The sequence below is a fragment of the Phaethon aethereus genome, assembly GCF_964289735.1.
Source record: "Phaethon aethereus genome assembly, chromosome: 14".
Lineage (NCBI taxonomy): Eukaryota > Metazoa > Chordata > Aves > Phaethontiformes > Phaethontidae > Phaethon > Phaethon aethereus.
In genome coordinates this window covers 7,559,575-7,583,634 of record NC_138590.1, presented here as the reverse complement: position 1 = coordinate 7,583,634, position 24,060 = coordinate 7,559,575, and the positions used below count along the sequence as shown (strand labels likewise).

General features: G+C 36.7%; 1 protein-coding gene across 5 annotated transcripts in view; it reads left to right on the top strand.

Moving 5' to 3' along the window:
* The window catches only part of GABRG2 (gamma-aminobutyric acid type A receptor subunit gamma2), a gene marked incomplete at its 3' end in the record, with an annotated part of 72,435 nt that extends 49,515 nt beyond the window's left edge, over positions 1 to 22,920 (top strand). The window contains exons 7-10 of one of the 5 annotated variants that reach the window (XM_082006297.1): positions 17,000 to 17,152; positions 19,724 to 19,929; positions 21,229 to 21,252; positions 22,645 to 22,920. In XM_082006297.1, coding sequence (XP_081862423.1) covers positions 17,000 to 17,152; positions 19,724 to 19,929; positions 21,229 to 21,252; positions 22,645 to 22,920 — 659 coding nt within the window. Of the gene's footprint in view, positions 1 to 16,981; positions 17,153 to 19,723; positions 19,930 to 21,228; positions 21,253 to 22,644 lie in introns of all 5 variants that reach the window. The other 4 variants (XM_082006299.1, XM_082006298.1, XM_082006300.1 and 1 more) reach the window with 4 other exon arrangements.
* Positions 22,921 to 24,060: the final 1,140 nt, after the last annotated feature.

Genomic DNA, 24,060 nt, shown 5'->3' with positions numbered 1-24,060 from the left:
ATATTGGTTATAAATTATTCATGATTTCTCCCTGTCTCTTCTGAGACATGATCTTCAAACTGAGCATCCTCTTCATCTCTATTCCTCCCTTGGCCTGTTACATGCAGGCCTGTGTCCTGTCTTACTCTTGCTCCTGGTATTAAGTATAATTTTAGAACATGTCATTGTTTGCCATTTTTCATAGTTTCTCTCTCACTATCTCTGACATCTTCTACTTTTCTAATTCTACAATTATTTACTATTTTAACCATAACCTAGTTCCTTCTGCTTCAGTGCCTTTATTTCTTGTTCTCTGATTTTAAATATCATTCTTTTCCCCTCTCCTCCAGCTTCTTTTTCTTTCCTCCAAGTATTATACTTTCTACCTGGTGTCAATAATATCCTCCTAGAAAGCTCAAGAGATTAAAAATACAGCCAAACACATTTGCCATCTCCTTTCTTAGCATAAAAGTAACTGTTCTATTAGAGCTAGTTTTTTCCATTTCATTTCCTCACCAATCACATCTTAGGCTATTTTGCAACACCTACTTTTGCCTGTGGATGTTTCTGCTGTTACATGTTAGCTGTGATTGTGAACAAGATTAATTTGCACATTGCAGAAGGTTTGCACCCAGCTTCTACAAGACAAAATGCTTAAGAAACCAGAAACAATTTAATCTGCACACAGAGCAGGCACTGTCCTCAGGCAAACCAATAGCAGGAGAATGAGGATACTGTTTACCTCTGAAACATTAGTCCACAGTAGCCTTTTCTAAAGGAATGTCTCAAATTGGAAAATAAATACATTTGTGATTTTTTTTAAACTGTTCTAAGCAGTTATAAAAAAACACAAGTATGATTCAGAATATCTTATTTCTAATAGTCATAGATGTGAACTCTGGAGCACTCTTCTCCAGGTAATTTGGCAATCTCTTACAGCAATATAGTGGATTTATCTACTTAAGAATATGGAACAAAATGTCTCCAAAATTCTTCCACATTACTCATTGGAAAAATACAGTTTCTAGAGGCAAACGGCTTGCCTAGATGTGACAGTTTTAAAGTATGGTTCTAATAAATGTTAGATGTTTACAAAATGTTGACAATAAAAATGTTACTCTCAAACAAGTGAACCTAAATATAGGTCCAGATTCTTCTCAAGAAAAGCATTCCAAACTTTTGTGTGTAGGATTTATGGTATTTTAAAAGCTTTTTAAAAGTCACACACGTATGTAATAGTCATATATGTAACATATTACTTCTTTATGCAATACACATTACATCACATCATATATATTACTTAAATAAATGATCTTTTATTAAGCTCAGTTCATAGCAAACTGTAAATCTAGACCTCTAAATCCTAGTAGTTACCAACTATCTTGAGGCAGAACCATACCTTCCTGAAACATGTACATTAATGTGAGTAACCTGCTCCAGTACAGCCATTTCTATGTACAGCAGGAGAAAAGTACAGCTCATGTAGGAGAGAATGTACTGTGTGAGACAGCATGTACGGCTCAAAGTAGGTAGGCAACAGATACATATTCACTGAGACAGAGAAGGTTGTTCTTCCCATGTCGTGAACAGGCCATGAAAGAGAAAGAAAAATGTTTTGTTCTTTTGAGCAATTTAGACATCTGTAACAGTCAAACACAATATATTTTTCAGTTTCCTATATTTCAGATCAGAAAACTGATTTCTTTTGAGTCACACTCATTCTCTTGTGTCAAAGGGTGCTCTTCCAACCAGTCCAAACTGGGTTTACCCTCCTATGGAAGAATTTTACAAGCAAAATTCTGGTTAAGACCCATGAATCAAGCTTAAATACATATATGCAGACATGCATGAATTGACAAAATAGAATGTATGTTCTCCAGAATGACCAAACTCTGAGAATAGACTAAGCATGGGTTATTTTAATTCCTGGTTTTATTTGTGAGAGTTAAATGCGACTGAATTCAACTTATTTATAGAATCACAGAATCATTAAGGTTGGAAAACACCTTTAAGATATCAAGTCCAACCAGCAACCCAACACCACCATGCCCACTAAACCATATCTCGAAGTGTCACATCTACAGGTTTTTTGAACACTTCCAGGGATGGTGACTCCACCACCTCCCTGGGCAGCCTGTTCCAATGCTTGACCACTCTCTCAGTGAAGAAATTTTTCCTAATACCTAGTCTAAACGTCCCCTGGCACAACTTGAGGCCATTTCCTCTCGTCCTATCACTAGTTACTTGGGAGAAGAGACCAACACCCATGTCGCTACAACCCCCTTTCAGGTAGTTGTAGAGAGCGATGAGGTCTCCCCTCAGCCTCCTCTTCTCCAGACTGAACAACCCCAGTTCCCTCAGCCGCTCCTCATAAGACTTGTGCTCCAGACCCCTCACCAGCTTCGTTGCCCTTCTCTGGACATGGTCCAGCATCTCAATGTCCTTCTTGTAGTGAGGGGCCCAAAACTGAACACAGGATTCGAGGTGCAGCCTCACCAGGGCTGAGTACAGGGGGATGATTTCTTCTGTAGTCCTGCTGGCCACACTATTGCTGACATAAGCGAGGACACTGTTGGCCGCCTTGGCCACCTGGGCACACTGCTGGCTCATATTCAGCCGGCTGTCAACCAGCACCCCCAGGTCCTTTTCCGCCAGGAAGTTAAATGCAACTATCTCAACTTCAATTCTAGGCAGCCACATATTAACAATTAGAGAAAAACAAGTACACTTTTATCAACCTTTAAAAAGACCCTAACACAACCTACATAGACCAATCATTATTGTGACTGTAAAACATCTGGGGAGGGACTCAAAACTGAAATAACTTTATAGGTTACAGGCATATGTGGGAAGCCTCCTTGTACTTAATAGTCTAAGAAACCAGTACTTCTGTCAGGTAACTCTTTCTAAGGGTCATTCTACCAGCGTCCATGTCTCAAAAAAAGTAATCGTTCCATTTGTAAATAGTAACATGGCATTAGATGTAAGCAGAAAAGAAAAATCATCTAGCCCATAAATGAGTAGTACAGATGCTGGGAACACTGACAGCAGCTACATTTGGCTGCAGGTTCACCAAGGTAGCATAAAACATTAGCGGGAGCAGCACAGGGCTCACTTTCCTTGTATACAAACGGACCATATGTTGATACATACAGATAGTGAGATTATCATGGTAATCACTATTATAATAATAGGAAAAAACATTGATGAATACTAAAACTTTACAAATAGTTACAAAAAGTGTATTATTCTTCTCCCTTCTTCCTTTCACCTTACACGTGATATGCATACACAGACATGTTCAAGACTCATTCAAACAGCAACTCCTCCTGGTGTAACCAATTTACGTGTTCATTATGCTAACGCAGATGAATACTAAGATATGCACTGGAATTCCTACACAAGTACTGGTAAATCTTAAACAAGAAGTTAGCATTAGAACTCAGTTTAACAAGGTTTGTGAACATCCTCTATTCCTAACTGTGCATCTGGGTAAACAATGGTTTCTGAAGAACTTAATATGTCGACAAGTAGAAGTGGAAAGCTGATTGGGAGGATTACCTGCAAAGTTCTGCAAGCTTCTCAACATTGAAAGCCTTTATGATAAACCCATGAATTTTTAAGCAACAGAATTATCTTTTGCTATGCAATTTCATTTTAAGTCAATATTCAGAGGCAAATAACGGAAGTTTAAAATGCACTTATGTATCACTGCCAGCTGTGTCTGTCATTGATAAAAGAAACAGAAAATTGTGGACCGTCTTTCTCAATGGCATAATCACTACCTGATTTATGCACTTATTTCATTTTAATTAACTAATAAATGAATTATTTGGTTATCCTTCAACTACATGGGGGAGTCCTGCAAGAATCGGGAGTATCCAGAAGTTCAGAATTATCATAATTATTCAAAAACCTCTATCATTTAGTGGTTAGCCAGTATCTGAATTTGGACAAGTGTTTCAATGGAAGGTGCAGGGATCCAATCCTAGACGACAATGAAATAATCTGACTCTCATGCATGTGTCCCCTTTAATAGTCTTATTTTTTGTAAGCCCCAATGCATAAGCATGTTGATTCTTTTCCAAAATTCTGTTTTCTGAAGTTTCTTATCATCTATAGGTGTCGCCTTGTTTCCATGTTGTATAAAAAAACTTTTTCAGAGCATACAGCCTGCTTTTTTTCTGGCAACACAGAAAAATGACAAGACACGAACATACCAAAACTGAATTAAGTTTGATTTTTTTCTCTGTATTTAAAAAAAAACATGTTTGGAAAAACACAGAAAGTTTCAGGCCACTCCCTATAGCACTAATTATGGGCTCCAATTTTAAATAGGAATATTTGTGAGTTTATTTTAGTTTGCTTCTTTTCATGACAATGCCTATATCAGTACTTTTTAGTATCACCAGAAAAATAATTATAATAATAAAACATTTTCACGTTCTCTTTGTGTGAGAAGCCAAAGAAAAATTATTATATAATAAGTATAACTATAAAGAATAAATATTATGTAATTGTATAATTATTATTTTTTCAAGCACTCCCATTAAATATTTCCACATAAGTTTTGAGCAGCATCTGCCAGGTGCTCTTGAAATACACAGTGTGCACACATTCCAAAGAACCTCCATGGAATGAAAGATGGGTTCAAGAGAAGAGAAACAGTTGTCCTACAGCTTTACAGCTGTTCAGTGAGAGATCTGGGACTAGACCTGAGATATCTTGCCTGCTGCTTCAATGTCCTAATCAACAATCCACACTGATTCTTTGTCATATTTTTTGGTTATGTTGTTTTCCAACAAGCCAATTTACTTTTTACCATGTATGTTTGTTGGGTTCTTGTGCTCAAAGTCATCTTCTTTTATCACTGAGCTTCCCTAGCTCTCAAAGCCCATGACATTTGGTAGATGATCACTCTGAGCTCTGAAGAAAGCTGGCCTTGGTCTGTACTCCTTTTGCTCCTTGATGTTTTGTCTCATACGCGGGTACGTTTTAGTCTTTTCTCGGTTACTTAGATTGGTTTCCTGGGGGTTTAAAACTAAATATTTGCTGATGAAATCTAAAATATTTAAAGGAAGCCAAAAATAAATGGAATTGAAGCCCTAAAAAAAAAAAAAGTGCTGGAAGCTGAGCACTAAAGCATGTTGTATTCCTTCTAGCATCCCTCAGGCTCTTGGTTTATGGTACTGTCTTTCCAGTAATCTCCCTCTGCATTCAGTGGAAGCATGATGCTGGTGTTCGAGTGGTACTTTCTTATATAAATATTTCTTCTGCTGGGGGGTTCAGACAGAATGAATCTGTGAAATTTGTAGCTGCCCTGCAGAACATTGCCTTCAATGCAGTCATGTCTTCTCTCCTCTGAAGAAGAAGTAGAAGAAACCATCAAGTTTCATTGCAGCCTCAAGTTATGTAATACTGTCTCCTAGCTCTGAAAATAACTGGAAACATCAAGATTAAAGACTAACTGTACTGTATCCTCAAATTCATCTTCTCTCAGAATGAAAGTCTTTTGGAGGAATTCCAGAATGACCTTTTCCATGCAAGACAGTTATAAAGATGTAAAAGCAAAGCTGAGAAGTGGTGTTTTATGAACTGCATTAGTCCTGTGCAGTCATTTCAGGACCAGGACATGCACAAAGCTCATTAAACAGTACTAATTTCAAGGTATTTTTTTTAACATGTCTATGTCTGTTGTTATTTAGACCAAAAATATTAAATACTTTCTTTTCTTCTATTGTGGTATCCACCAAATAGGCCTGTATCTAATTTTCAACCACTTCTGAAATTTTAGGAAGCCTACTGTAGAGATAGCATGTGGGTCTCTTGTTCAGCCAGTATGGGAGCAGTTCTGTCCACAGACTCATCCATTGACCACAAACAGAGCCCTAAGAGAGACTAGCTGAGATGACACCATGAAGGCAACTGGTTCAGCCAAGATCTGATTACCTTTGGGAGTTGTCTGTCCCTTTTGACTGACCATTTGCTTTTAACGTTCTTATTTCAGGTACTTAATGATAGCAGTTTTTAACCTAGGCCTCAAAGTGCCACCTTTAACTTCATTCCCATTTTTACCTCTTACATTTATCTTATTACCCCTGGAGTTGCCCACACTCCCTTTTCACACGAATCCTTTGCACAGTTGTCTAGGAAGTCTAAATATGTAGACCCCTGACACAGTATAAATGTTGTGCTTTATCACCCCTGTAAAACAAAAACAGCCACCCTTTTGTGCTTTTTTCCTTGATGTACACTGCTGAAAATTTTAACGTGATAAAATTTACATAGCTTTGACAACTCTTATTTCATGCAGTTTCATAATCTTGATAGTGTTTTATCTGAAGTACCAGTGATGAGGTGTACTTCATGCTTTAAAGTATGGAAACAAACCAGTTATTTCCAATTCTCCCTGTATGTCAGAGCAGGCAGGGTTGGGTGTTGCCAGGAAGTGGGTATATCATCTGGATACCTTGAAATTAATTATATATAAGATAACAATATATTTCTTACTCGCTCACGTTGGTGATTTCATTGTACCTCAAAACCTTTATTATTATAATAATAGGTCAAATATTCAAAACTGATCAAGTCATTGTTTTAAATATGCACATAGCTCTTAGTTATACGTGTGTAAGTTTTCTGAAGCAGACAGGTTTTCCTTAGGTATTCAGATAACAACCAGACATCCAAAAAAGCCAAGGGCACAGGATGCCTGTGTCAGGCACAGCAAGATTTCTAACAGAACAGCACCCCAACTGCTTGTGTTGCCTGGAAATTGTGGCTCTCTACTGTCTCATGTTACTTGAGATTTCTGTCATCTTCACCTTTTCTCATGTCTTTGTTCCAATTTTCCATCACAGTGAGTCAAACAGGTTATTCATAACCATTTTGCGATATAACCACTCATAACCATTCAGCGATGAGAAACTGAGCTTTCATCCTGATTTGATGCTTTCTAGGTGGCAGGGGAGTGGGAAAGGGAGCAGAAGGTTCTGTAATTTGTTGATTATTTACACATTGGATGATAATGGTTCACTCACAGAAGTTGCAACCTATTACATCATGCTGCTGCCACATCTGAACACTAATCCTCCACACTAAAAACCCTCCTGTTTGCTAATGCCAGTGTAGTAGCTTAACTGCCTTCAAAAACAAACAAAAAAGATCAGTTGTTTGTAATTATGTCCCAAACTAGGAAAAAAAAAAAAAAGTAAATACAGAGGGTCAGTAACCCTGAGGTCATTTTCCCTTCAACCTTCTAGTATTCACTGATGGAGCCTTAGAAACAACCACACCTAAGTTTACCTTCAACCCCTCAATGTATTTCCACATACTGACATTTTTCAGCAACAAAAAAATTCTTAGAGTGAATCTTGTCTCTGTGAATTCAAAGGGAAGGTGGGAACAACAGTAATAGATTTTAATTACTGTCTAGTGTCATTACATTCTTTCCTCCTATAATTAGAAACTAATGAGAAGTGGAACACATTCTGTCAAATGAACTGAGAGAACAGCACTTCAAGTGGAATGAGTGGCCAAGGACCAAACAAAATCCAGAACTGTAGGACAAAAAGTCATGGCATACATAAAGAAATTTCGTTTGCTTGGATGGCGGCAATGATTCATCTCATTTTGCAGGAGTTTTATCATCTGGAGTTGTCATTTCACACAAATATAAGCTAATTCCAGTTCTCTTCTCCCTGCTCCCACAGGAAATCAAGGTGTTTGATGTCAGACACATTCACACACAGACACGTTACTCTTTAAAAATAGAAAAGAAAGAGAAAATCTCCTCACATCCCCCTGCCCTCTGCCCTGCTGTGCAATGTAGTTAGGATTCATCCTTTGCAATGTAAATTGAAAACCAGGCTTGCAGCTATCTGAATCCCAGAGATAATCTCATATAAATGGGCTATAGTGCAAGCTTTGTCAAAATATTAATATTGTTTTACCTCATTACATAATCAAGATATAATCAGGGCTTAGAAATTGATATTTAGAATTGGGGTGTAACCACTTAGTATGGTTGCTGTTGCTGTGCTGTACCAGCAATGACCATGAATCCCCCCATTCTTTATGTAATGACCAGACAGAGAAGTGCCAACAGTCAGGTAGAGAATGGCATCGCTTCCAAGTGCTTTAAGTCTGTTGCAAGTAAATAGCTACAATGCCATAGCAGATTTTCACTGTGTTTTATTTCACATCATGACTTCCCTATGACACAATAATGGTATTTTGCTGCTAAACCTTAGGGGAAAGAGATTGCTGAGCATTTTTTAAAAGGAAGAGACTTAATTATTTTTTGAAACTCTCTGGCCCTTACACAGTCTCAAAATTAGTCAATGAAAGAACAAAAAAGTGTGAAGGACAGAAACAACAAAAAAGGCACTTGGCAAAGGATGAGATAACGACAAGGTCTCATTGTCAGGTATCTAGGGGACAGTGTTCTTTCTGATTTTGCCTTTTTCCCAGACTTTTCATTTCTGGTTGCGGACAACAGAAAAATCTCATAAAAATCAGCTTATGATCAGCACTGTGATCAAATTTCTGTCCTATCTTTAAGAAAATTTGCTCATATGTCCAGTGATCAAATACTTCAGCTGAAATTATTTTCCTGCTATATATGTGAAAACATACTGCACTGGTGAAGAGAACATCATCCATTCATGTGATAAATGACCAATCGTAGAAGTACAGTTTCATTAGTACTGAACTGGACAGACTTAAGTACTTTCTGATCTGTTGGAAGAAGGACAAAACATCAAAAATAGGTCACTTTAGCTTGCATACAAGAGAATAACTTGAGTAAGTTACATCTGAATCTCCATAGAAAATTGTGTGTTTAGACAAAATATTATGTTTTCCTCGTGCCACCATAACAATGCAAGACATTTCACTGAACCACATTTTCAGGCTGACTCAGCACCCTCACCAAGACAGTAAATGTCAGCAGAATTCCAAGTATAGACTCTGTCAAGGCAAGAAAAGGGATGGGTACAAAAGCCAAAGAAAATTCACCAGGACAAATACACCAATCTTAAACTGTTTACATGAGTTTTCATCCTACATTAGACCTACATGGTACCATGTAGCCCACAGTCTGACACTGGCCTGATTTGAGAGAGAAATGTCCGACTCTGATCTCCCATTCTCCCCTTTTTCTGCCTTTCCCGGGGGCACCCATCCACAGCTGAGCAGAGCATCCACCAGAGCTCTGGTACCATCTCCTGTTCTGACATGAAAAAGAAAAGGCTTTTTCCATATTTTAACTTTTTTTTTTTTTCTCCACTTGTAGCAGTTTTTGGGTAACCCTGCTGCCCTCCAGTGTGCCAGAAGTGGAAGAAGGGCACACAATGTGAAGGCAACTGGTTGTTTTACAAGCGATGCCCTACAAGCTTACCAACTAGTTATTGTTACAGAATAGTAAAAAAAAAAGGCACCAAACCTGACTGTTTTTTGAAGAAGGATGGATTTAGGATCCTCTTCGTCCCATTTGCTATTATTTTTATAGTCAGTACTGGTCCAGTAGGTTGGCATTTTAAAAGATAGAATTAGAAGTTCATCTGGATTCAGTAGGATTTGGGTATATAGCTCAAGCCCAGAAGTGTAAGGCAGTGAACTAATACACAGCAAGATACAATAGTGCCAGCTCTAGAAAAATGTGATGTTTTTCACATGTTCTAGAAATCTGAATATTGCAGACTTGGCCAATAAACCCTTTGGGTCTGGGATCATCTTCTTTTATGTGTGGGTACATCATGAAACAAACTGGTCAATAATTAGAGCCTTTAACTTCTGTTAAAATATTTTAGACATTTTTAAAAAATTTTGTTTTCAAATTCATCATGTCTATTCTTTTAATTCAGAGAGAGAGTTTACTTAGAGTACTGACAACAATGAACTTACAACAAAGTTCCTACCTTAAGGGAGGTTATTTACAGAAATCATATATTACTATTTTAACGGTATTTCCATGTACCATGACCAAAACCAAGAAAGTACATCTTTTCCATTAAACTATTATTTATCTATTCATTCTTTTTAAAAAACCAAACAGTCCGAGCTGTAATCTCTGCCTAGCAGAAAATTAGACTGTTGGCCATGTTAACAGAAAAAGAGAGAGAGAACAAGTATGTATCTATTAGTTATTTATGAGGAAAAGAAGATAAATTCTGCAGCCACAGTTGTTCTTCATTAACAATTTATGCAGTTTATACTCATTATTTGTAGCACAAAGGTGATGTTGCTTCAGCAATATTTCCATCATACAAGAGTCGGTTTAGTTCTTACAAGCGCTCCTTTATTAACAGACCCATGGAAGTCAGTTTTGCCATTTGAATGTTTGTGTAAACACTCAATGGGGAGAATAATTAGAAATTTTTAAGATTTGTTTTTCCACTGGCAGACTTGCAGTCATTTCTCATTCCTATTCTGAGGTGATTGTGCCCTCTTGTGGCATGAATTTTTTAATGTGCTGCTTTCCTATGTATACTCCATCCAGAAAGATGAACTGGATAGGGTTTCCCGTATATAAACAAATCATTTATTTATGTACTTGCTTATATGAATTAGGTTTGAGAAAAAGCTTAATTTCTATCCATGTTTTCATACGGTTTTCTAAATAAGTCTTGTAAAAGGTCGTGCTCTTTTCTGTATGGTTTCTGTGTAAAATTAGGAGAGAAAAACCCGTTGGAAATCTGGACAGCTGGTGCATATCTGGGTCTGTATGAACCCAATGCGGTTGCTACTGACTGCGCTAACAAAATTGTGCCTATTACCATATAAACAGTGACCTACATTAATCCTCATTGCTAGTCATTTGATCAATCCTTAAAGAACAAATGATGGCCTGAAATTTTAGGATAGTTTGGCTCATACATTACTCTTATCATGTCTTTTTTTTCTTGGCAGTTTCACAAATCCACGTAGTAGAGGAAACTTCAAGTTTTAAATAGATATAATAAAGATACTTGATAGCATTTTTCTGCCAATTATTGATTCATCATCAATATTCTCCTATATAATTTGTGTTCTCTACAGGTTTTTATGTTTTAGGCATAAAAAGCACTAAATTATAAACATTTTCAGAATTATTAAAATAGACATTGATTTTCATACTACTAAACACTGGCAAAAATATTTAAGGTAACCAAATACTCAAGGAAAATCCTGTGCAGTCCCTGGGGTAGAACACATCCAGTTCCTGGGGGAGAATAGCCCCACGATGATGGTCCCTGACACCATGGAGGCAGCATGAGGTCAGAAGCTCATGTGCTGTATACTTTCAGCACACAGAGAAATTCTGGAGATGTTAGGTAGTAAATGGAACAAATGGAACAAATAAGGTTTGAGAAGAACAGAGCCACATCTACGATCCATCGATTTTTGCTGTACCATTCAGAGTGGTGCATAGCTTTGTAAGAAACAGAGAGAGCATGGGGCTAGTCAGAATAAAGTCATCTTATAAACTGTCAAAAAACTTCTTATGTCTATGGACACATGTCTATGCATACATTGGTTGTTTTCCAAAACTTTTAACTTAGCCATGAAAGATTTTCACAGAAATGCCAACATGTAAAGAGGCCAGCCCTTCACGTACTCAGATGTCCCTGTTCAAAACTCAAGCTGTTACAAATATTTAACAGAAAAGAAACAATGAATTTTCTCCGCTCCAAAACTATCTATGAGAATGAACTGAAATGACACATACAAATAGCTTGACCAGGTGGCCAACATATAATTTTTGAAGCTCTTCTGTATTTCTTTAGTATTTTAAATCTAGCAGTGATTTGAACAACAGAAAACAGTTGAATCTTATAATAGTAAGTGTGAGACAATCTCAGCTATAAGTGTTGCCAACTTGAACTATAATTAAGACACCAATTTCCTGGGATGTTAGAAAGCTGTTCTTTTCTCTAGCATTTGTACTAGCTTCCAAATCACTTCTGAGTACAAAGTAGAGGCTTGTTTCCCCAGTACCTTACACTTTGCACAGTCACTTAAACATGCGTAAAGAGAGTACTAATGGGTATAATTTCCCATTCACTTCGCACAGGTATAAATGATTCCACAACCAGGAAGCAATGGAAAAATCACACCCACTGTGCTGATTAAATCAGTTAAATGCAGTGTACATTCCCCCTAGCTATGCTTCCTGGCATGACTAATTCCTTCTATTGAACCTTTGGGACTTAAGACAGGACTTATGCACAGATGGTTCCTCAAATCAGGAATTCACTTCTACTGTCTAACACAGCCTGAATCCTGGTATTCAAATTACTATGTCACACAAATGTGTGATAGGAGGAGCTTCCCAATTTTGAAGGTTCAAATAGATGGCTTTGAGTCTGTGTAAATTAGAATGGCACAGGATTGTTAGAAATAAGGATTTTGTAAGGGCTTACTAAGGTCATGATCACTGGATACTGATGGTATGCATCTTCTTTTCAAAATATCTCCTACTCTAGAAATGAATTAATGCCCATGCACTTTCTCTGTGTGCAGCAAGGATTATTGCCACCAAGAGAAATCTTCAACTTCCCATTCAGAATAGCAGTATGAAGATGCTGTGGCTCAAGTCAGAACCCTTAAAGTGAAATACATATATTCAGAGAGAGAGAGAGATGAGGTCCAGATAAATTAAGAATGAATTATTATGCTCTTTGACATAGTAAGATTATTTTTTCCAGGGATATTTTGCATTTCTTTAAATTTCAAGATTTTCTAGGTATTATTTTCTAGACATATGTAACAGTTATATACACCTTTAATGGGCAGCAGGACTGTAAGGTCTCTGGTGAAAGGATAAGTAATCCAAAATCTTCTAATTAGGGTGCCAAACGTGAAGTACTTCAGTATGCTGTCTTACAAAGATACTGATACTGCCAGGTTGCATTATCATTCATTTCTAGAAAAATCCAAAAGTATATTAGCCCTCCAAACAGCAATCTGGCCATCTGAGAAGTTTATTGCTGCAGTAGACAACACTGGATAAACAAGAGCCAGAGCTCAGGGAAAGGGGATGAATAACAAAAAGATTATCAATTTGCCAGGTGAGACCTAATGAATGACACTGTGCTAAGGATCAAGTCTAGCCATTTTCACTAAAATAACATCTTAGTTTGACAGCTTCATGCAGGCATCACACCAGGAGTGAAAAATCACCTCAGGCACAGAGATAATCTGAAAATAACAGAGAATTTAAGCTAGTCCCAGCTAAAGAGCAGAGAAGTCCATGAATATAGTCAGAACAAACAAATGTGGGTAAAAACAGGGCTGGGGCAAGATTCCGTCATGGAAGTGTGATTAAAGCAGAATACTGTCAAGGCTCATGTTCCACAGAGGACGTTTTACATTTTGGATGTACGTGTTATGACAACTAATACTAGGTCCTGAATTGCACATCTTTTGTTTTGCATTAGCTTGTATGCTCAGAGTAATCTTCTTATTCAACATCTCAGAAGACCTGCCATTACATCGTTCCAACAGCACTTACACAAACTAAGCAGTACCAGCAACATGCTTCTCTGGAGCATCCCATGTTTTCCTTAATTCTTTATTTACAATTGTTCATATTACTTCAAGGCTAGAAGAGATATTTGATGCATTACAGAATTACTGGCTTGCCTTGTCTTGGCATTTCCTAACTTATATTTGTTGTTCTTACTCTTACCTTGAAAAAAAATCATTAGTACTTCCCAAATTCCCAACCAAGCAAGGTAAGAAATAAACAAAACACCTCTCTGTGGTATTAACATTATTCCTTTCTTTAGAACGATTCTCTGAAATAAGGGAATTTATTCCACAACACAACAGTGTCTGTAGCACCAGCAGGTTTTCAGATTAGAAAGCAACATGTAATTTAAAAGAATTTATGCATCCTTGAATGATTCTTCACACTGGTCAGTTCCACAGTGCGTGGCAAGTTATAGTTGATACTGAAGTTTTTACTTTGTCTGATTTAACTTCTCAATTAGTAGAAACCTTAAAGGCCATATAAAGTATATATGGCCTCTTATTTCCTTGAGATTTCAGTAAAGTGTTTCCAGTTCTACAAGGCACGAGAAATAAGGTCTTCCACAATAATACTGTGGACTTTGACTATAAGTATCAGAAGCTGATGGAGTGTTTCCTATGGATATCATTCTGGAGTATTTTGAATTTTTTTTTTTACACATATATCCATTAGGGAAAAATGTCTGCATAAAGGAAGGTGTAATAACAATTGTGAGGGTTGAACAAAATCTAGAACAATTACATCACTTTTTAACTTTTTGGAACATGTTAGCAGAGATATGCTATTTCTAAGCATAAGTGGTGAAGAAGTCCAGTATTTTTTAAAAAAAGAATAAAACCCCAAACACCAGCAAACCAGAGAGAATTGTGTTCAATTAGACATAAAACGCTTCCACCTGGAGTGTCTCCAGCTTGTGTAGTGAATGCTCTGTGGCAGGACACTGCTGTTGCTCTATGGAAATGGGTTGTCCTCTGAAGTGCATATTTGAGAAGACAGAGAATTCAGAGTAATGTTTCATTGCTGCTGAATGGATTGAGGCCTTTACAAGGTAGTTAATATTTTAAAAGCTCTTCTGCATTATATTTTGAAGAAAAAAAAGATTTATTTTAAAATAATGCATAAATTGTTGTAAAAATATTATTGTAATAGCTTGTTGTATTAAAAGCACTTCTTGAATTAAGGGAAAAATCCAAACAAGTCTCCATGGAGACCACATGATCACCACCAAACTTTCTAGAAAAAAAACACAATGAAACAATGTATGTGGAAACGGTCTATATAATGGAAGGACTGAGGCTACTCTCTCTATATACAGATATATGTATATTCATACATTATCCACATCACCATTTGGCTTGTTTTGCATACACTGTTACTAAACAAGGACAATGCATGAAGTCTTAACAGTCTGCCTTGGTCTTGGTCATGTGGATTTATCCAGTTTGTTTTCTCAGCAAAGGTGCTGAGTTCTGGATTTGACTAATAGCTGTAAGGAAGTGCTGGCTTGTGTACTAGATTCTGATATTTTCGTTCTGTTAAATAAAAGATCCTACAAGGCAAGAGTGCTACAACTACCAAAACAGTTGTGCAAGACGACCTGTCCAAGTACAGGTCAAAAAAGTCCTGTCCAAGTACAGGACAAAAAAATATGGAGAAAGTAGTAAAAAATATGGAGAAAGTAGCTACGTAGGATCAGATATATCCGTTTAGCTACTCTGAAAGAGTCTATAGCAGTCGCAGCTTCAGGAAAAGATGCAATAACACAAAGAAAACATCTGATCTTTAAATTTAAATTCTGAGCTAATATTTTGTACCTTTTTATGTTCTCATCGATGTTTGGGTTTATATTTCACCTCTTTCTTCTGATAACTTTTTGTCTCATTAAAGTAATATAATAACACTGAGCATGAAAATTGCTTTCTCCTTAAAGCTGTTTGTATAGCAGTAATACAGCTACTACTTCAAGTAATCTCTACCATAGTAGAGCAGAAAAAAAAAATTTGAAATACCAATACTATCAATAGCATATATGAAGGTGAATGAATAAAAAAGTTAATTCCCATAATTGACAAAATAATCACTTCTCAGGAAATTAATACACAATCTAAAGAGATCAAGAATGAGTCATACTGTAATTTTATGGTTTCAGTTTTACAGTGTTCCTGATCAGTGGTGGTTTTTTGAGTTTGGTTTTTTTTGTGGTATATGAAGGACATACACATACAATGCAAACTTATCTGTGAATTAAGGGGATAATCAGACTGTAGGTATTAAAATCACTTGCTCATGTTCAGCCATATCACCTTGTAAACCACACATATATAATTTGTTTGGTTTAATTATAACATAATATAATTAAATTAAAACCAATTAATTCCTGGGATATGGACATTGACATTGAAAAAAATATTATCACAAAGAAGCATCAGCTGAAAAATGATCACTAAAGTTTCTTCTGTGACCAGGTTCAAAGGGATTATTCTGGGGGAAATTAAAATTTTAATTATGCCTGAAAACAGAGAACTCAATGTTAACTAAAGGTACTGATCTAAGCAGAATACACATTAGCTACAGAGTCTCTTTGATAATACTGGAAAACTATCTCACTCTAAATTTGCAAATCCTATTCTGTTTCTGTTTAAGACTTCTCTTGACTGCATTTCACTGAACAGCAATGAAGTCTTTTGTAGCCTGGGGTTCTGTAGTTCCTTTCCAATCAAGATTTCCCAGGAGTCCTGTAATCTGAAGTAAAGATGAGAACTAGGTTTTTTTAGTTTAGAAAAAAATACATCAAAAAATGAAGCTTTGCTGTATTCCAGTATCCAGATGGAATAGTTTGAGAGGGGAAAAAAAACCTGGAAAAAGAATCATGAAACTATTTAATGGGAATGTTGTGTTATACACACCAGAGTAACATATAGCCTGGCGTTTTGGGGCAGCTGAGATGTGGGTTCAAATCCTTTTAGAAGAAATAATACAACAGAATATCTGCAGACAAATAAAAAATTAATTATTGACACAGCCTAGCCCTGAAGAATAGTTGAGAACATGAATAATTTAGAAAGTACATCTGAAAGCAAGCATTATTTGAGAGCAGAGCTGAGAGCACGCTGACAGGGACAGCATGGTGACTGGAGGTTTGCTGGACCACCACCACTCAGTTTCTCTAAGAGTACTATACCAGGCATTTGCAAGTTATGAGGAATGACTTGGGTAGAAAGAAGCCCGCTGTGCTATGCAAGGGAGGTTACCCTTAAAACCTTGAAATACAAGTTACCTAAGTGAACCTGCGATACTCTTTACTCTCATAGCGCGGAAAATCCACCAGTTCTTGAGCTATACCAGTGTTGAAGAGGTATGCAGGTATTTGCCATCAGTACATCTGGTGAATCAAGTTAATCTCTATACCCCAGACATAGAATAAGAAAACCCTAGCTATTTTATAGAAATTCTGTGTTGCTTTTTTAACGTATTATTCTATCTCAGTATGCTTTTATTTTACAGGAGACTATGTAGTCATGTCTGTTTACTTCAACCTGAGCAGGAGAATGGGTTATTTCACTATTCAGACCTATATTCCCTGCACACTTATTGTTGTGTTGTCCTGGGTCTCTTTCTGGATTAATAAGGATGCAGTTCCAGCCAGAACATCACTGGGTGAGTTGTTTTTTCTTCCTGCTTATATTCAAGCGTTATGACGTTTAATTCACACCTCTGTGGATCATCAGTTTGTAAATATAAGAGGAGAGACAATTTCATACCAGCTCTCCTTGTTTAAACAGATGTCATGATTTCCAAGGAATAACACAGCCTAAACCACATTTGCATCTCTTCCTTTTTACTATGTCAGATCCTAACTCTGAGTATCGTAGATTGCCTACAATAAAACCTTTTATACCTTTTCTGATGACAGCAGTATTTTTTCATAAACATTAAGAGGACAGGGAATATTGCTGCATTAGAGGTAGGGACGTATTAGTTTTATTTGCTCTACTTTCATATCACGGTGACTAGCAATACAAATGAAATAAAGAAATTGATTCCAAGAAGGAATCAATCTTTCTGGCTGTCTGCATGCCATAGTGGTAAAAGGAGGAGAATGTAGTACCCTGACTTCTACTTTAGGGACCAAAATCAAATGTAGACTTCAGGCCACAAAAATCAACTGAACTTGGTAGCGTCTAAAATCCTATACATGAAAATGTGACATGCAATTAATCAGAATTAGTAATTTCTACACATTTTTGGGCCCCTCACTACAAGAAGGATGTTGAGGTGGCTTACGCATGTCCGAAGAAGGGCAACGAAGCTGGTGAGGGCTCTGGAGCACAAGTCTTATGAGGAGCGGCTGGGGGAACTGGGATTGTTTACTCTGGAGAAGAGGAGGCTGAGGAGACACCTTATCAGCTACCCGAAAGGAGGTTGTAGCGAGGTGAGTGTTGGTCTCTTCTCCCAGGAAGAAAACTTGAAGGAAGAAAACATTTCCCAGAGGAAACGGCCTCAAGTTGCGCCAGGGGAGGTTTAGATTGGATATTAGGAAAAATTTCTCCACCGAAAGGGTTGTCAAGTATTGGAACAGGCTGCCCAGGGAGGTGGTGGAGTCACCATCCCTGGAAGTGTTCAAAAAACATGTGGATGTGGCACTTCGGGACATGATTTAGGGGGCATGGTGGTGTTGGGTCAACGGTTGGACTTGATGATCTCAAAGGTCCTTTGCAACCTTAATGATTCTGTGATTCTGCGATTTAGCAGATGTTCCACAAATAAATTAAGAGAGATGCCAAAGTAACCTTGCTTGTGCAAAGCAGCTGTAGCTGTAAGAATTAGCAAAGTAGAAACATTCACCTAAAGAAAGTTAAACACGTTTTCTACTCTGCGTTAAATCCATACAAGTGAGAAACATTTTATTGTCATATTCTTCATTCTCATTTCTTCCCAGAACTACAGCACAGAGCACTGGAGTGCAAGATGAGGGACAGCATTTTCATTCTAGAGCTCCCTGGAAACAAACAAAGGAATATAGGACCAGTGGTTCCCATGACAAAGTTTTAAATGTTTTATTGCCATTTTCACATAACCTCACACAAAAGGTTATAAAAATCTGCTTTAAAGAACTATAAAATTAATAAAGGCTTTCAGCTCTTATTTTAAATTTTACTTATGTATAAAAAAGTTAAGTCCCTCTGTTGAGAATTAGTCTATTTGTACCACTGAGAAGGTAAAATCAGTGGTATGAAATTTGCCATATAAGATGTGATGGATTTTAACCATTCTGATGCATTTTTAATGTTCTTCACATAATAGTACAGGGAATAATGTTCTGAAAGGAGAAGGGATGGTGAGGCATGTCACTACTTCTCAGTTATAGACTACACTTCACTTATGAAGGCCAGAAGAGATACTGTTCTGGCACAGAGAGACATCTGACCTCACAGTGCTACAATTATAAGGAGCCCTGAGAGACTCTCCCTTCCAGCTTTATATGCAAGAAATCACTTAAATCAAGCAGAAGATAATTTGTGTGGGGCTAGCATCTTTTGCATGCAACTAGAATGCATTTAGGCAGGAGAAAAGAAACAGATTTATTTCTTTATGTAGTACACATACAAATTTCCACACATTTTTCCTGAAGTTCCTGCTGGATCACATGCCTTCTTAAGAATTTTCATTAATTTCTACCTCATATAATGGCTGCAGTGTCTCTTACTGACACTGGTATCATTACCTTGCAACTAAAAAATAAGCAAAACTTATGGCAACAGCACAAAAAGTTTGAGATTGGTCCTGAGGTTAATTTGAAGAATGGAGTAAAGCAATTTTTATTCTCCACCATAATTTTCTCGTTCTGACACAAGTTCTCCTCTCTCTAGCTCTGTTTAAGAGCACACAAAGCCACAAAACTGAATGTCTCAATTAAAAATAAAGGCTGCCTAAAAGTAAACTACAAAACTAAAAAAATAAATTAAATTTCTTAGAATCAGAATCCATCTAACCGAAGTATTCTGCAGAGCAGCACTTGCAGTGACCATGAAAAATGTTTCACACACCGTGTTAATCCTCAAAGCTCTCACTAAATACACATTTCACTGTTGGGATGTCCCGTTTAATATCTTTGCTATATGTTTGAACTCCAGGCATACTTCAAAACCAGTCAGAGAGATACAACTGGCAAAATCAGTTTGTTACCTGAAGTAATAATATTTCTGTTGTTTTCTATTTATCTCCCAGGTATTACAACTGTCCTGACAATGACCACCCTAAGTACAATTGCTCGAAAATCTCTTCCCAAAGTCTCCTATGTGACAGCAATGGATCTTTTTGTGTCAGTCTGCTTTATTTTTGTTTTCTCTGCATTGGTGGAATATGGAACTTTGCACTACTTTGTCAGCAACAGAAAGCCAAGCAAGGATAAAGACAAAAAGAAGAAAAATCCAGTATGTATATTTTTGACAGCAAAAATCTCTCTTTATGCTTGTACTTTCTTTTCAGGTTTTGCTATTACATATATACTCTTCTTTTGTATTAATAAGAATGCAAACATTCACCTTGAGAATGAAAAGCTCATATATTACAGTTGTCTGGATGCCAGAGAAACTAATTTCTCAGAATAAGGATCCTTTTAACCAAAGTGTTCTGCAAATCATAACTCTCACCAAACCCATTATTTATGTTCTAGGTAGAGCGCTGGCTGTGACCTTTATGGAAGAACTGTCAGTTTCTCTGCCTTAGCTTTAGCTGTATTGTCTGCCATTAACTTATGTCTGTATTATTGACATGACTGTTTTTCTTATTATCAAAACTACAGTTAAATTTTTATATTCACACTAGAGTGTGCTTTTTTGAATTTCCCCTTAAGCATCTGTTTCCTTTTCATTGTTTCCTTATGTTCTTTTTCTTGCATTTCTTACCTCCTTTATCTACTTCTCAGCCTTAGAAAGTGATTCGGCTAGCAGTTTACAGTGTTACTTATGGATGCATGCTACACAGTAATAAAAAATGTATGTAATAGCCACAATAAAAAAAAACTTGGAAATACCTTCAGTAGGGGTTTAGGATTTTGCTCAGATAGGGAAAAAGTTGGATTTGATCACAGGCCTCTCTTTCAGTCAAAAGAAAGAGGCACTTCTGGAGGGTAATAGGTCCTGGCCTGTCTTCGTGCATGTGTGTGTTTCACAGTCAATTAGAGCAAAGACTAACTACCTCAAGTTTAGTTGTCTCACTTAAGGTTGCCCATATAAAGGCAGATTACTTGTTCTTTACATTACTTATCTGTGAGCATTTGGGGACAAACAGAACTATAAATGATTGCCTGGATCCTAATCATGAAGTCTAAAAAATTTAAAAGTAGAGTGTTCAGGACCCAGCCTGCAGGTAAAAGGAATTTTTCCTAACAATGTTTTTATAAACTGTGAATGGTCTCTTTCGAAACAGTTAAACATAAAAGACTGGAATCCCCTGGGAATGTGAAAAGATCTAAATGGAGTTTGATATCTTATGTCTTTGGTCCAGATGTAGTTACAAGACACTGACAAGTCAAAAATGTGGGGGTTTTATATTACAGATACTTGTTTAAATTGCTAATATCCCAACCTTTTTATAAATTTAGTTCTCTTTGACTTACTGTGTTTTAGAAACATATTTTTAATTTACATTATTTTTGTCTCTTTCTTTCCTTTCTTTCTTTAATTTAAAACAAAACCCTCTGATTCTCTTTTCTGTCTACAAAATGAAAGCTTCTTCGGATGTTTTCCTTCAAGGTATAATGTTTTTTGGAATGGAAATTCACTGCATGCAACTGCTGAATTTAACTATTAGAGCTTATATGATACTGGTGTTTTGTTGTTTTGGGGTTTTTTTTGGTTTTTTGTTTTGTTTTGTTTTGTTTTTTTTTAACGAGACATCTAAGCATTCTACTCAAGGTAATTTCCTAATTAAGTAGAATGGTTACATATTTCTAAACAATTTGTAGAGTTGATTCAGCAGCCCAAATACTGATTCACTGGGGTTCTGAACTTACCTAAGTTCAAGAGTGACCAACATTATTGGATCGCATGAATTAAGAGAGTTTAACGTTAAAACAATTCTGCTCCCCTTTTTCTCAATTTGCCATGGGATCCAATAGCACCAGCTACACCAGAAACCTGCAATATACGCTTTTAGAACTCTGACCCTACGTTATTAACCTTTGTGATTTCACTCCAAATTACAAAACCAAATCTGTTCTGATGTTCACCTGAACAAAATGCAGTGTCATCACCAATTACTCAAATGCTGTTCCTTATGCAGAAAGGACAGAGTTTTGAAAGGGTTTAAGATGCATTTAATGCTGTCCCTGGATCAACACACTCTTAGCAAATTAGCACATACATCTAGCTACATTCCATGTCTAAACCTTCTCTTCATTCAGAAATGCATGTATTTCATTAAAAAAAAAAAAAACATAGAGAGAAAAAAAGAAACCGCATAAAATAAAAGCCAAGAAATTTACATACTTATTGAATGGAATTATTATTTTACCCTAGTAACTATCAGCAGGAAATTTCAATAAGGAATATATTGAACCTTATAGTTGGTGAACATTAGTAGATGGTAAACTGCATATATTCAAACAATTGGAGAATTTTATATGGATTCTCCTAACCTTATTCAAAAGACCCAGTTTTTGCCTTTTTTCCTGTATATATATTTGCTCCTCTCTCAACACAAACCAGCCCCATATTAAAATCCTGCATTTCCAATCGGTTATATTTCAGTTCCTCCCATGTGCAATACACAAATTGCCTTCAGATATCAAGCAGCTATGTAAAATCTAAAACACAAAAGAAATTAAAAATACCATCAGTTACATTCCTGAATGTTTCCTTTAACCTCTAACGTTTACTTAGTTTGGCTTTAAAGCTAATTGTCTACAGCTGTTAACTTTGATTTATGCTGCTTTCCTGTAAAGCTAGTGTATGATGCAAACTGATTTGAGTAAGTTCAAGGTAATACTACCATTAAGAACTCCTCAGCAATTTCCCATGTACCCCACGCAGAACCATCACTCACATGTGTGTGATTAGACATTAGTCCTTGTCTCCCTGTCGGTCTGGCGATAACAGTGTCTCTCCCTCCTGCCATCTTTTTCTCTTTTTGCCACTCTAACTTAGGCACCTACAATTGACATCCGGCCTCGATCAGCTACTATTCAAATGAACAATGCTACACACCTCCAAGAAAGGGATGAAGAATATGGGTACGAGTGTCTTGATGGCAAGGACTGTGCCAGTTTTTTTTGCTGTTTTGAGGATTGTCGAACGGGAGCGTGGAGGCATGGAAGAATACATATCCGCATTGCCAAAATGGACTCCTATGCCCGCATCTTCTTCCCAACTGCCTTCTGTCTGTTTAACCTGGTGTATTGGGTATCATATCTTTACCTTTAAAAGCAGAAGGATATCAGTGATATGAGCCTTACTCAACTGAATTTCTTAGAGAGGTGGTTTCCTAAGTCCACTTGAAGTATTTATGACGTGCTTTATAGTGGTCTGAATTCTTTAGTGCCATAACCAGGTCAATATCAATCATATCATTTGTCCAAAAAATGCCATCAGGTTATTGTGAATTAAATGTCCATTCAACATGCCAAAATAATTTGAAGTAAAAATCATATAAACAGGTAATATACAGCTGTACCTGCTGGAATAGAGAGTAACAGAGCAGACAGGGCAAGGGGAGCATGGCAACATCACTAAATAGTTGGTACTTCTATTTCAAGCAGGAGTGAGAGAGAGAATTCCCAGGTAAAGTGCTGTACAGTTTGTTAATAATGGCTATAATTATGCTATAGCTTTATTCTTTGTGGGCTTTTCTTTTTGGAAGAGTCATCTCTCACTTTGAATAGGTATTATTAAGCTAGGAAAGTAACTTCTACTCCCACCAAGATACAAATAGTCCTTTCCCTTTGCCATCCCTTTAAGAGCACATGTACAATGCTGTAAATATTTCAATACCTTGTAGTATATAAAGTCTAGTGCATGCATCTCTTGGGGGCCAAAATAAATGAAACAAAGGTACCATAAAGTTTTGTCTTTTATTTGGTGTCTCTGGATGTGCTACTGTAATTGAAATGTGGACAATTTTTTTTTTCCTTGAAAATTTATCCCTTTCCCTCATGCATGGAAGATCCAAGCAGAAAGCACTTTCATCTAAGACATTAGAGAAGCCTTAAGGATTCAAATAAATAACGTGTAGACAAATCTGTATGGCCAATATAATAGCTCATAAAGTATATTGTATGTGTCTGCTGCAGTTTGTAGCCTTCATTTTCCATTGATAATGTTGCTATATTTCAACCGAATTTCCAGTAATTATACACTGCTAGACCAGTTTCTGAATTTAATCCATGTGCTTCTATTGTTTTTTTGCCATGTTAACCTCGACTTTATTCCTTACACAAGTGTTTGTGGGTTTGTTGGGGTTTTTTTTTATTCTTTAATCCAGTCCAGGAAATAGCTTTTATTCTAGACATTATTTTTACATAAGAGCTTCAAGTTCATTTCAAAACATTAGATTTTATATTATAT